General features: G+C 42.6%; 1 protein-coding gene across 1 annotated transcript in view; it reads left to right on the top strand.

Moving 5' to 3' along the window:
- Nucleotides 1-14,885, top strand: part of CRACR2A (calcium release activated channel regulator 2A) — a 90,456-nt gene that overhangs the window by 73,379 nt on the left and 2,192 nt on the right. The window contains exons 14-17 of the mRNA XM_077825034.1: nt 1,414-1,495; nt 3,003-3,117; nt 5,727-5,828; nt 14,217-14,293. Of these exons, the coding sequence (XP_077681160.1) occupies nt 1,414-1,495; nt 3,003-3,117; nt 5,727-5,828; nt 14,217-14,293 (376 nt within the window). The remainder of the gene's footprint in view (nt 1-1,413; nt 1,496-3,002; nt 3,118-5,726; nt 5,829-14,216; nt 14,294-14,885) is intronic.

The following is a 14,885-nucleotide window of genomic DNA, read 5'->3' as shown; positions in this document are numbered from 1 at the left end:
CAAGACTGTGGCCCTGTTGTGCTAGGTGCTGTACAAATGCATAGTGAGAGAAAGTCCTTGTCCCAAAGAGGAGAAGCAAAGGGACAGAGAAGTGATGTGTTACCTGAGGTCACAGAGCATATTAGTGGCAGAATTGAAATTAGAACCTAGTGGTGGAATCCTTGGCTCATTGAAGTCATTGGCAAAACTCTCATTGATTTCAGTGGAGCCAGGATTTTTCCTCAGGTCTCCTTGCTTCTCATCTAGTAACTGAGACACTAGATCACACTGCATCCCAAAGGATAAATAAGATTTGGCAAACGTCAAATGCCCTCATGACCATTACTGAAATCATAATTGCCTATTTTTCCAGGAAAAAAAGCTTTGTATGGAGCAAAAGAGAAAAATGTTAGTGATACATTTACAAAGCTGTGTGCTTAACTGGTGCCAACATAGCTTGTGCTTGCAACTGTTGCACTTGCGAGTCAGACCTTCAGACTATATGCATAATTTCCTGGGGCTTCCAGAAGGAAGGCGCCAATGTTGGGGGCTGCAGCTTAGATGGCAAGTTTTTAAACGTAACCTCTAATGTGCAACAATAACTCACTATCTGTGTGAGTCACACCAGGATGTGGGTTATTTGGCTGGCCTGCACATACAGATAAGCCAAAAGTAACATTATAAAAATAAGAACTGCTGATAAGACTGACAGAGCAGACTGTGCAGAACAGCTGGTCATTCAAAACCTTGACAAACCCAGATGCAACTCAAACCCACTTCCATTAAACTAGATTCTGGTGGTGGAAACATCCTCCACAATCCCTCTGAATGTTCTGATTACTCACGGAAGGCAATAGGACCAGATGCTACATCCATTAAAGTCAATGACAACACTCCCACTGACCTCAGTCAAGCAGGAGCAAATCTTAGAAGAATGTTTCAGTAGAGTGTTGCAGAAGGAGGCAGTGTAACCTAATGGCTAGAGCAAGTATCATTATAAATATCCAAGAAGTTTATAAACCAAAGCTAGAGAGGACTTATTTAAGCATACAAGGCAACATTTTTCAAAAGTGCCTATATGGCTTAGCAGCCTAAGTCACCTTGACTATCAATGGGACTTATGATCCTAAATCACTTGGGCTCTTTTGAAAATTTGACTCATCCTGCCATTTTGTGAATTAAATTTATTTGTTAACACATTTACATTTAATATGTTTATGTTACTACTTTAAAACTATGGCAAATAAAAGCTTCTGCCTGTTCTTATTATCAGCCTGTTGTTAAGGGCCAGAATTTATTGTGTGCCTTCTGAACCAATGAACACAGGTTAGAAATATTTGTGGCTTGTTTGAACATAACAATGTTACCTTAAACTACCATGAACCTGATTAGACTACCAGAATGAACCTGAGACAACATGTGCTATGTTTATAGGTATAGATTACAGCGTGAAAACGGTGACAGTGGATAACAGCCAGGTAGCCCTGCAACTCTGGGACACTGCTGGGCAGGAACGGTGAGAAAATGTCTTAACTTTCTACTCTCCTACTCCGTGCATTTAGAAAATAGCAGCCTTGGGCTCAATCCTGCTCCCCAGAAGTGGGGAGAAATGGGCGAGTTCTCATTTAGTTCAATGAAAGTGAGAGCAGGCCTTTGATCCTTTCCCAGCAGGATCAATATCGGCTAACAGGGTGGGGTGTTTCAGGCAAACACTGCCAGCCTGTTGTAGAGCCTCTTAAAGAAATAGTCCCATAAGCTACTATTAAGGAGCGGAGCAGGTTGAAAATGTTCTGTCAGAAAGGTTTTTTCAACAGAAAATTACTTTTTAACAAAAAATGGAGATATTCACATACAAAATACCTTTTTCCATTTAACTGTTTCATGTTTTCATTGAAAGACCAAAAAAACAGAAACCATTGATTTTGGTTGGAAAAAAAACAATTGCAATTTTCAGGTGCTGAAAATTGAAAAGTTTGGTTTTTTTTTCAGTTGAAGCCTGAATAATTTTTCACATACAGGAGTGAGGAATTCCTGAAATGACACACCAGGTGAGGTTAGGAGGGCGTGAGGCATGGGTCACAGCGTACGTACTACCGCCGGTAGTACAAGACCAGGAAGACGAGGGAAAGGGTCGGCAGCAGGATTTTTCCAAACGCTTACTGCACGTTTTTGTTTACTTTACCTTTTAGTCATTGACAGTGTGAGTTCCATACATGGGATTGCCACTGAATGAGAAAAAGAATGAACTATTTAGGGGTAGAGAAAAAGGAGACTGATAAATCCAGAAAGCACTGAACTTGCTCCCTCGCCATATTTCACAGTACAGCTCAATTTTACCTTCAGATCTACACTGTACTCTATTGCAAATTTTGCACTCATCCAGTAAGTGGGATTGTCAGTGATAACAATGGAGGTTTCATGTGTAATATAACTAGGAAGAAAATCCACTCTGCTTGTCAGAGAGCAGAAATGTGTCCCCTGACTGTAAATTCATATGTTAGCTAAGTAAATGAAGCTTTGGTCCTCCAGCTCTTACTCATGTGAATAAACCTTAGTATGGCAACATGGTGAGTTCTTTTTCCATCTCTGCCATTGACTTGCCACTTAAACCTTTCTCTGCCTCTGGTTACTGCACATTTGTAAATGAGTGTAATAAGCTTAACCACCTTTGTAAATTACTGCAAGATCTATCAATGAAAAGAGCTATTGATGTATTGGTCTTACAGCTCATGTGTATAATCCCGTTGACTTCAATAGGACTACTTGAGTGAGTAGGGATTACACATGTGAGTAAGGGTTGCAGAACTGGGCCCTGATATAAGAGGATATTTGGCTCCACATGCCCATATATCTGTGGCTCAAACTGAGCTTATAAGAATACAAATATTCTGTCTAGATCCCTGTGTATATATCTTCAATGCTGCAGGACTCAAGGGTTGGCGTACTGACTACTATACTTTAATCATATTGTCACATTGCTACTGCTCTAAGGCAAAGGGCTATAAACAGATTCTTGTTTGCAGGTACCGCAGTATTTCCAAGCAGTTTTTCAGAAAAGCTGATGGTGTCATTGTGATGTATGATATAACAGCAAAAGACACATTCACAGCTGTCAAACAATGGTTGGTGAGCATTGAGGTAAGAGGACATAGCTTTCAATCTAAACTACTCTGGCCACATGCTCTAACTTCTTGAGGTGTTCCCTCCAGGTGGGGGTTATGGGCAGGTCAAAAAGGAGGAAGTAAGGTCCTACCACTTCTTGTGCTGTAGCAATTACTCTGTTATATATAGGACTTCAGTTCACAGAGTTGCCAAGCCAGCTCTTTGCAGAAGCCCTTCTTTCATTTTATAGGGAAAAAATAGTCATTCTAAAATTTCAAGGAGTAAATCTCTTCAGTGGCCACCATTGATTGGATGTATGTCCATCTTTCCTGGTACCTGGCTTAATCTGAGGAAAAGAATTCCCAGCATGCATTCCTCTGCTTCCCATATCAGGACACATTTTATTAACGGTCATTCAACTGAGGGCTCCTTGGTTGTCATTGGAGTTGAAAGATGCATCAGTGCAGTGATGTAATTCATAAGAGACAGTTTTGCAACTGCTACATCTTTAAGTTAGGAGATTTTAAATAGGTTGCTCATGTAAATCAATGGTATCCATAGTAAGTGCTGTAAAACTGGTTTATTTTATAGGATTCAGCTTCCTGGAAAAAATTCTGTGGAATATCTTGTTTTTCTCCCCCTGCCCACACCCAGTCATAGTCCCTGCCCCAGAGAGCTTTTTGTGACTTAAAAATGCTATTGTCTATTCAAATCTTATGGCAATAAGCACAGCATACTAACATATGAAACACTGTTATCTGTACTGGCTACTAGGTGCCCTCTGTACTTTGGAGTTAGGCCCCAGGGCCAGATTAACTCTCCTGTGGGCCCGGGGCTATTAGATTTTGTGGAGCCCCTGTATACAAGTCTTTTTCTTGATTTCAAACAAAATGATCACAATTATGGCATCGAGGCTATTAACGCTATACTAAACTTGCCTTTTAATTAACATAAAACCACTCTGTGGTTACATTTCAGTCTTAAAACATGTAGAATATAGTTAAGTTAATTCAAAATAGCCTACTTCTTACCTTAGAACAGCTGTTATATTAGTTTCTTCCTGGGAGAGATTTTGGGTGCAGGAGGGGGCTCCAGGCTGGGGCAGAGTGTTGGGGTGCAGGAGAGGGTGAGGGGTGTGGGCTCTGGGAGGGAGTTTGGGGTGCAGGAGGGGATTCTGACCTGGGGCATGGGTGGAGCATAGGGTACAAGGTGCAGGCTCTGGCTGCGATGCGCTTACCACAGGCGGCTCCCGGCTAGTGGCGCAGCAGGGCTCAGGCAGGCTGCCTGCCTGCGATAGCCGCACGCCGCTCCCAGAAGTGGCTGGCTGCTGGCACGTCTCTGCATGCTCCTGGAGGGAGGGGGACAGTGTGCCTCCGTGCGCTGCCTGTGCCCACAAGCACCACCCCTGCAGCTGCCATTGCCTGGTTCCTGGCCAATGGGAGCTGCGGGGATGGTGCTGGGGGCGGGGGCAGAACGTGGAGCCTTCTCACTCCCCACGAGGGGCTGCAGAGATGTGCCAGCAGCCGGCCACTTCGGGGAGCGGCGTGGGGCCACAGCATGCAGGCAGCCTGCCTGATCCCTGCTGCACCGCTGGACTTTTAGCGGCCTAGAGATCGCAATCGACTGGCAAAGGCTCCAGGATCGACCAGTCAATCGTGCTCAATGGGTTGGTGACCATTGAATTGTATATAATTATGGATTTATTTTTGCAGGGCCCCCCTTAGCCTGAGGCTCTGGGCTGCAGCCCCTAAAGCCCTGCGTTAATCCGGCCTTGTTAGGCCCCAATTGTTCAAATACTTACCACTGTCAGTAGCCCTGACAACTGTGAGTAGCCCCATTGAAGTAAACCCAGTATTAAGTATTTGGAAGATCAGGCCCTTATTTAACATATTTTCTGAACAATTCAACATTTATAACAATTCAGCACATTAAAAAATAGCTTTAGAAGAGAATTTTAGTTTTGATAAGGAAATATGGTCTTCTTTTCAATTCTAATATTTTACATATTTGATTCATCTTGACTGACTAATTTTGGGGGATGTTAACTAGCGCTGAGTTCAAGACATACAGCCAAATCCATTGCCTTTAACTCAGGCAATGTGCATAGTTAATCCCTGGTGTACTTTTGGTAATATACTCATTCAGATAGTGTTTTACTTGGTAATGTATCTTACCACTTTTCAGAATTACATTTGATCAAATATATTATCTCCATTTACATTATGTACTTTGATTGGTATGATTGCATCCAAATGCAGTTGTGTTCATGCCTATCTAATTGGAAAAGTAGGGTCAGATACCTGTGGTTTTACGTAGCACAGAATTTCTTTTTTTTTTCTTTTCTTTTTTTTTAAATGTGTTTAAGTCTGAATGATTTCTGAGCTGTTCTGTTATTCAAGGGATGTGAAGGATGGTAATGCTTTTTTAGCACAGAATGTCTCCTTTATTCCTTTTGTCCAGTTCTGATGCCTGATATAGTTCTTCATAAAATAACATTTTACTTGCCTGATTCGTCTTCAGTATTTTCATTTTCATGTTGGCACCTGGTGTGTCTCGGCTTTGCTTCATCAGTAATCATTTTTTAAAATATTTTAATGATGTTGACATATTGTGTGCAGTATGATGTAGTGTTCTTTGCTCTGCAGGAGGCGACTGGAGAGAATATACCTGTGCTTTTGCTGGGTAATAAAACCGACAATGAAAAAGAACGAGAAGTCCCTTATGGACTAGGAGAACATCTAGCCAAGGTACAGTATGGAGAAGGGAATCCATAATAAAACTAAAAGATGAACGTGTTTAGTGGGTGTTAGATTATATCTAGAAACTCAGAAATATAAGTTATTATTTTTAAGAGGGCAATTGCTTTTAGAAGGGGAAAAAAAACCTTAATACTTATTAGTAGATCCTGGTGAACCATTTCTAGTGAGCAATTATTTGATTAATTTTGTCCTTTAATGAACTACCTGCAAAATGAAAAATGTCCTGCATTTTTTATTATTTGTAATTGTTTGTCAAATTATTTATCAGAACAACTTACAGCCTGTGGTTTTCCTGTGAATTGTAACTACTGATAATTATTACTGTGTGGTTAGTCACCTAAATCACATGGTGGAATTTCTGATCCATGACTGGATGATGAACTTTTAAACAGGAGAATAATGAATGATGAATAGTGAATGATGGGATATCTCCTCAGGGATTCTTTTTCCCTCCCACCATAGTGTAGACAATTTCTTAACAGATTGTCTTGTGGACACCGTCCTCCATTTACAATCCCATAACATCCCTGTGACACTTAGACAGCAGTTACTTCCCTGGAAAGTCATGATAGAAAATTATGTATTTTTAGCTTCTTTTACTGTGATTTAGTAGCTGGAAACAACAAGAAGAAGCAGCACTCTGTGGAGTACCCACAAGTGCTCTTCAAACCACCCATGATCCATGTGCCATAGTTTGAGAACCAGTGGATTTAGGATGACCAGATGTCCCAATTTTATAGGGACAGTCCCGATATTCAGGGCTTTTTCTTATGGAGGCACCTATTGCCCCCATCCCCCGTCCCGATTTTTCACACTTCCTATCTGGTCACCCTAAATGGACTAGCAAATAACAAGAGCACTTGCTTACACACAGATATCATTATTCAAATATTCTTGAATTCCATTTTTGCATGTGTAGTGAACATGAATTCATATGAATAACAACACCTCCAAAAAATTATCTACATGGAAATCAGTTGTCCAAATCTTCATGAGAAAATGAACTAAAAGGGGCAGAAATATGACTGAATCAAATCAGATATCTGATTCCACGAATATGTCTGTAAATACATTTTCCCATTATTCATTACTTATTTGTAATGGATTTACTAGTTTGTCCAAAATGCAATGAAGTCAATGGAATTATTCTGTATCTGCACCAATATAACAGAGCAATATTTGGCCCTGTGAATATAATTTAAAGAGTTAGGGCTATATACTACTTTTGACCTATACACAGACTGATAATAATACATTGCCATATATAGGTCTTGTGTTGTTATATGGCTTTTATTTTGTGTTTATAAGATGAAGAAGGGTGCTTTCTTATTTAGAGCCTGATCTTACTCCCATTGTAGTGAGTTACAAAATTCCCATTGACTTCAATTCCCATATTATCAGCCCCTTACTCAGTACCTAAAAGTTTCTGTATTTAGCAAATCTGTTTGATTTTTGTGTAAGAATCCAAAATGCAGGCATAATTTCAGGCCCTGCAGGTTACTTTCTAGGAAAAACTCCAAGGTATTATTACTGTAGCCTTATGCAAAAAGCAAGTGACATATGAAAGGTAAATGGAGAGAGTGGGTGGCTATTTGTCATTTAGCTCTTTTTAAAAATGGGCAACTAGTAAAGCGAAGATGAATCACGCTGAGATGCAGAACTTGCAGCCCACCAGGTCATTAGCTGTAACGTGGCATGTAAGGAAATAAAATGTTTTACAAGAGTAACGTAGAACAATGTCAAATGAAAAATGGTAACATTCAAATGAATGAATACTCACTAGAATACATTGCTTCATGAAGCAAAAGTAAGGAGTGATCAGTAACAATTTGCCATCCGAAAAGCTGCAGAGATTTAATTAAATTATAGCAATTTGCTTGTTGAGCTTATAATAATTTATTTTAATGGATATTAATTACTGTTAAATGGCAATGTAATTCCTAGGAAACCACATATGACATCTCCATTAACAAATCCACTTGAGTTGCTTACTTACATGAATTACTTGTACGGCACTCAGACTACATTGGGTCAGATCCTCATCTGGTGTAAATCTGCACGGCTTCATTAACATCAAAGGAGCTAAGCCTATTTATACCAACAGAGGATCTGGCTCATTGTCAGTAGGTTTTCAGGAACGTTGATGGATCACATTTAAAGTACTGTAGGTCACATAGTGCAGCTCTCATTGCTTCATGAAACTTTGGTAATTAGCAGCCTGGAGCCTTACTAGCTAGATAATGTGGTGTAGAAATCAGCCAGAAGTCTTCCTGGGGATTCCTGCTGTAGGGCAGCCTTCCTGCAACCCCTCTAGCATGCCTAAGGATGCCTAACATTGCAATGTTGGCACACCAAAGAAAGTCCTATCAAATCCTCATCACATGAAAGGATTGTAGGATGCAGTGCAATACCTCAGGGAATGGATAAAGTGAGCTAGGCACTTCCAACGAGGATAGGGAAGGCCCTGGTGGGAATGATTGGGGAGGAGGGGCAGCTAGACCTTGAGATAGCTGCTCCATAATCAGCAACATGAAAGAACAAGCACCTCAACATTAATCAACGCTGTCTGGTATGCAGCCTTGACATTGCAGAATGGGAGCGATCGCCTCAAAGCAAAAGTACTCATGTTTAACATAAATCTGATAGTGTCCAAAATGCTCTCTCTAAGAAGGCAGTAGAGTTACTGTCACAGATCAGGGCAACTGCTCCTGTATTCCTCCTCCAGGGGCTCCCACGCTCAGGCTTCCAGTCATCCCCTCTCTTGGCCAGAGATAAGTCTCACTCACTCGTGGATGGGGTTTTTCCAGACTGCATAGTTCCCTGCCTACATTGTGATATGCCCAGCAAGCCAGACTGCCTAAAAAGGCCACTGTCTGCACTTTGCTTTCTCTTCAGAGGCTATGAAGAGTTGTAACTGTCGCCAGTTACAAGTCACCACACAGCTCCTTCTAGGCAAGCACTTCTATTCGTAAAGTGAAAACATTAAGAACATAAGAACAGTCATACTGTGTCAGACCAGTGATGCTTCTAGCCCAGTATCCCGTCTCTGACAGAAGCAGAGTTAGAGGTTTTGGGTCACCCCAAGCATGGGGATACATCCAGTGGTGAGCTGGAGCCGGTTCGCACCGGTTCACTAGAACCGGTTGTTAAATTTAGAAGCCCTCTTAGAACCGGTTGTTCCGCGAGGGACAACTGGTTCTAAAAGGGCTTCTAAATTTAACCAGCCAAAAGTGGTGCCTTAGGCACCAACTCCACGGGTGCTCCAGGGCTGGAGCACCCAAGGGGAATATTTGGTGGGTGCAGAGCACCCACCGGCAGCTCCCCGCCCCGCGCCTGGCCCCAGCTCACCTCCGCTCCACCTCCTCCCCTGAACGCGCCACCCCACTCTGCTTCTCTGCCCCCCCCACCCCCCCAGGCTTCCCGTGAATCAGCTGTTCATGCGGGAAGCCGGGGCGGGCTGAGAAGCAAGTGGCAGCTTCCCGCTCAGGCCCAGGGAGGCAGAGCGGAGGTGAGCTTGGGCGGGGGGGGGGGGCATGAGGAGGGACACCCATGCCACAGCAGGTAACCGGGGGGGGGGGGAACGTGCAGGGGAACCGCTTCCCGCCCCAGCTCACCTCCACCTCCCTGGGCCTGAGCGGGAAGCCACGGCCTGCTTCTCAGCCCTCCCCGGCTTCCCGCCAAACAGCTGATTCACGGGAAGCGGGGGAGAGGGCGCGGAGAAGCAGAGCAGTGCGGCACGTTCAGGGGAGGAGGCGGAGTGGAGGTGAGGTGAGCTGGGGCTGTGCACGGGGCGGAGAGCTGCTGGTGGGTGCTCTGCACCCACCAATTTTCCCCTGGGTTGCTCCAGCCCCGGATCACCCAGGGAGTCAGTGCCTAAGGCGCCATTTCTGATGTGATCAGTGAGGGAGCGGCCGCTCCCTCTGCTCCCCCCCTAGCTACACTCCCCCACCCCTAGGAGCCAGAGAGACCTGCTGGATGCTTCCTGGGAGCTGCCCTAGGTAAGCACCCCTGGGACTCCCCACCTCGCTCCCCGGCAGGTGCCTCTGGCTCTTAGGGGTGGGGTGGGCACCCACTACGGTGGCCCACGAGACCCTCCTGCCTGGTTCTGGGGGCAGTCAGGGGACAGGGGAGGGGGGTAGATGGGGCAGGGTTCCTGGGGGGCAGGCGTCAGGGAACGCGGGGGGGTTGGATGGGGCAGGACTCCCAGGGGGCAGGGGTGGGCAACGACCCCCTCATGGGGTGAGGAGGGAACCCATTGTTAAGATTTTGGCAGCTCATCACTGGATACATCCCTGACCATCTTGGCTAATAGCCATGGATAGACCTAACCTCCATTAACTTTTCTAATCCTTTTTTGAACCCAGTTATACTTTTGGCCATCACAACATCCTGTGGCAATGAGTGCCAGAGGTTGACTGTCTGTTGTGTGGAAAAAGTAATTCCTTTTGTTTGCATTAAAGTTGCTGCCTATTAATTTCATGAGGTGGCCCTGGGTTTTAGTATTGTGGGAAAGGGTAAATAACACTTCTCTATTAACTGTTTTCCACACCATTCATGATTTTATTGACCTCTATTATATCCACCCTTGATCATTCCTTTTTAAGATGAATAGCCCTAATGTTTTTCGTCTCTTCTCATATGGAAGCAATAACATTAATCATGTCTTTTGCCCTTCTCTGAACCTTTTCTAGTCAGGCTTCCAGCTCCCAGCCATCACCTATCTTGATGACAAAAAACATATTAAAAATAATAGAAGAACCTACCTGAACATTAATAAGCTTACCAGAGATCACCCAACTCCAACAAGGCTCTGGCAGAAGTCAGTCCTAAAAACCCCAGTGAACGTTTTTTCTGTGGTTACAAGTTCATAACAGCCTTGGCTCAAAACAAGCTCACGCATGAATCAGTTAGTCTTTCCTTTATACAGCTTAGGCCTTTGATCTTCAGCCTCTGGGAACAGGTAATCAGCAGGCAAAGATCTTTTCCTCAGGATGTTGCTTCAAAAGGCAGGATTGTTTTTGTTCTTGTTTTTTGTTTTGGTTTTTTGTTGTTGGTTTTGTTTTTTTTTTTTTTGCATAACCGGAGGCAAAGGGGGTGGGGATTTGCATTAACCTTCCCCTAGATATTTCCCAGGAAATCCATTTCACACTTATTGTCTCATAAATCCATTCTTGTCTGACACATTGTTCAATATAGTCCTTTGACCATCCCAGCCCACAAGAATACATAAACCTTTCCTTTAATACAATGGACCTCAAAGATATGTGAACTCAATTCAATAGGGTCTCCTGAGCACATTGCAGGAAATTGCCATATCCGTCACTGCTACTATCAGCAAAATAGAGAAAACACAAGTCCATTTGCCTTTTCTAGTAGATTTACAAAGAAATCTCCATTCAGTGAGTTTCACTGTAGCATGATCTCCTAATCAGTAAACAGTTCAGACAAACAAAGCTTTGCTTGCCTTCATTAGTTCAGGAGGCTATTCTACAACTAGACTTACAGGACAGTAACCACCAAGATCACTCCTTTTCTGTCCTTGTTTGTTGATTGTTTTTTCCCCATTCTTTAGGTGCCTCCTTCTTTGTCCATGATTTTTCAAAAATAATTGTCAGTGGCATGATGCATTCATTAGCCAATTCCCTTGATAGTGTAGGATGCGTCTCAGATGTGTAATTAGACATAACTTATCTTCTGCTATGGAGGGTTTCCACTGTTCATTCTGTCAGTGAATTTTCCCTTCAAAGTTCAAAGGCATGGCTCCTTCTGCTGCAAGACTGACTGCATCATCAAGAGAAGGATCTGTTTGTCAAAGTGATGAAGATGAATGATTAGCATCAGTTAGGTGTAACTCAGAAGCAGGAAGCCTGCTAAACAACCAGTGCGGCCCTTGGACGATTGAGATAAAACAGGAGCACTTAAAGACGATAAAGTAATTGCGGAGAAACTAAATGAATTCTTTGCTTCAGTCTTCACGGCTGCGGATGTTAGGGAGATTCCCAAACCTGACCTGTCCTTTGTAGGTGACAAATCTGAGGAACTGTCACAGATTAAAGTGTCATTAGAGGAGGTTTTGGAATTAATTGATAAACTTAACAGTAACAATTCACGGGGACAGATGGCATTCACCCAAGAATTCTGAAAGAACTCAAATGTGAAATTGTGGAACTATGTAACCTGTCCTTTAAATCAGCCTCTGTACCCAATGACTGGAAGATAGCTAATGTAACGCCAATATTTAAAAAGGGCTCCAGAGGTAATTACAGACCGGTAAGTCTAACGTCAGTACCAGGCAATTAGTTGAAACAATAGTAAAGAATAAAATTATCAGACACATACAAGAACATAAATTGTTGGGCAAAAGTCAACATGGTTTCTGTAACGGGAGATCACGTCTTACTAATCTATTAGAGTTCTTTGAGGGGGTCAACAAACATGTGGACAAGGGGGATCCAGTAGACATAGTGTACTCAGATTTCCAGAAAGCCTTTGACAAGGTCCCTCACCAAAGGCTCTTATGTAAATTAAGTTGTCATGGGATAAGAAGGAAGATCCTTTCACGGATTGAGAACTGGTTAAAAGACAGGGAATAAAAGGTAGGAATAAATGGTAAATTTTCAGAATGGAGAGGGGTAACTAGTAGTGTTCCCCAAGGGCCAGTCCTAGGAACAATCCTATTCAACTTATTCATAAAGGATCTGGAGAAAGGGGTAAACAGTAAGGTGGCAAAGTTTGCAGACGATACTAAACTGCTCAAGATAGTTAAGATCAAAGCAGACTGTGAAGAACTTCAAAAAGATCTCACAAAACTAAATGATTGGGCAACAAAATGGCAAATGAAATGTAATGTGGATAAATGTAAAGTAATGCACATTGGAAAAAATAACCCCAACTAGACATACAATATGATGGGGGCTAATTTAGCTACAACTAATCAGGAAAGAGATCTTGGAGTCATCATGGATAGTTCTCTGAAGATGTTCACGCAGTGTACAGTGGCAGTCAAAAAAGCAAACAGGATGTTAGGAATCATTTAAAAAAGGATAGAGAATAAGATGGAGAATATCTTATTGCCCTTATATAAATTCATGGTATGCCCACTTCCTGAATACTGCATACAGATGTAGTCTCCTCATCTCAAAAAAGATATACTGGCATTAGAAAAGTTTCAGAGAAGGGCAACTAAAATGACTAGGGGTTTGGAACAGGTCCCATATGAGGACTGATTAAAGAGGCTAGGACTTTTCAGCTTGGAAAAGAGGAGATTAAGGGGGGATATGATAGAGGTATATAAAATCATGAGTGGTGTGGAGAAAATGAATAAGGAAAAGTTATTTGCTTGTTCCCATAATATAAGAACTAGGGGCAACCAAATGAAGTTAATGGGCAGCAGGTTTAAAACAGATAAAAGGAAGTTCTTCTTCACACAGCACACAGTCAACCTGTGGAACCCCTTGCCTGAGGAGGTTGTGAAGGCTAGGACTATAACAGGGTTTAAAAGAGAACTAGATAAATTCATGGAGGTTAAATCCAATAATGGCTATTAGCCAGGATGGGTAAGGAATGGTGTCCCTAGCCTCTGTTTGTCAGAGGGTGGAGATGGATGGCAGGAGAGAGATCGCTTATGTTATATGTTATGTCATTATCTCACATTCAGGATTTACTCTGCCACATGGCATTTGCTGAGAAATCAGTTCTGATTCATGCCAGTATCCCATGGGTGATTTCTCCTCAGACAAGATGCTGATGTGCCATAGGAGAGCAAGGGAGGGCCAGTGCCACTCACAGTCAGGCTCATGTGCATCATCCACATGCTGGCTAGATTTCCTTTTACAGGTCTAACTGCATTCTTATATAGAAGAACGAAGGGTGTTGCCCTGAGCTTATATTTGATGTCAAATTTGTATTTGTGTGACTATTAAGCTGGAAATTTCACCAATAAGAGACATACTTTTCAGCTATCAATAAAATACAAATTTAAACCAATATTACTAATCAATCTTCCTTTCTTATCAGGCCTCGCTAGGTGCAGTATAATAAATTAAAATCATGATATTCATCAAAATGTAGAAAATTAAACACTGAAAAAACACACCGCTAAGGGCTCAAAGAAAACCACTGTGTAAACTGCAAAGGACTCCATGGACTGACAAGAAATGGATGTTGCTTGTGTTGTTGTTCTGGTGACATCTTTATTTATTGTCTAAGGTCTATCCCAGAACATAGGTTCCCAATTTTTCCCATAATCGGAGAGACTCAAATGACCAATTTGTATTCCTTTTTTCCTTGTATATCCCAATATTTCCATGGTGCCTTGTAAAGCTAGACTGGCACATTATGCAAAATTGACTGAAATGGTCTTTCTGTCTGATCTAGGATTACAATTTAATTTTCTACGAATGCAGTGCCTGTTCCGGTCATAATACCCGTGAGTCAGTGCTTCGCCTAGCTAGGTAAGGAAAACATCTTTTGCTTTTTTAAAACATGGACTATTGTATGGGAAAAATCAAACTAGGTGAAATGAAGTCTGCAAAGGACACAAGAAGAAGAAAATTCAGTGCAAGAAGATTTGTAAGTGAACGTAATGGATCCCTATCACAGATGACTGAATGGATTCTATTTGCTAAACTAATTGTCTCTGATAGGAACCAACCTTCTGCTGTCTGAATGCTATCTTGTGCCTTTTCAGTGATAGTCAACAGTGCTGATCCTGCAAGAAGCTCCAAGTGAACAGACCTCTGGAGCTACACTGAAGTCAGTGGGGCTCTGCATAAGGAATAGGGTCCGTCTATGCAGAGTCAGTTGCAAAATAAGGGCTTCCGAGAGGAGGAATGTGTGTGGCAGCACAACACACAGTGACGGCTCCCAAAGGCAGACAGTGGGAATGCTGAGGAAATGCACACAGCCATAGACATCGCTATGCTCTTTAACCGGGTGCAGGGTATGCTTCCCCCCCACCTCCCCCATGCCAGTTCAGTTCTACCACCTGATTGAAAGACTGAGGAGGATATTTTCAAAAGTACCTCAGGGATTCAGGAGCACAAA

The sequence above is a fragment of the Eretmochelys imbricata genome, chromosome 1 (genome assembly GCF_965152235.1).
Source record: "Eretmochelys imbricata isolate rEreImb1 chromosome 1, rEreImb1.hap1, whole genome shotgun sequence".
Taxonomy (NCBI): domain Eukaryota; kingdom Metazoa; phylum Chordata; order Testudines; family Cheloniidae; genus Eretmochelys; species Eretmochelys imbricata.
This window is presented reverse-complemented; position numbering and strand designations above follow the sequence as displayed.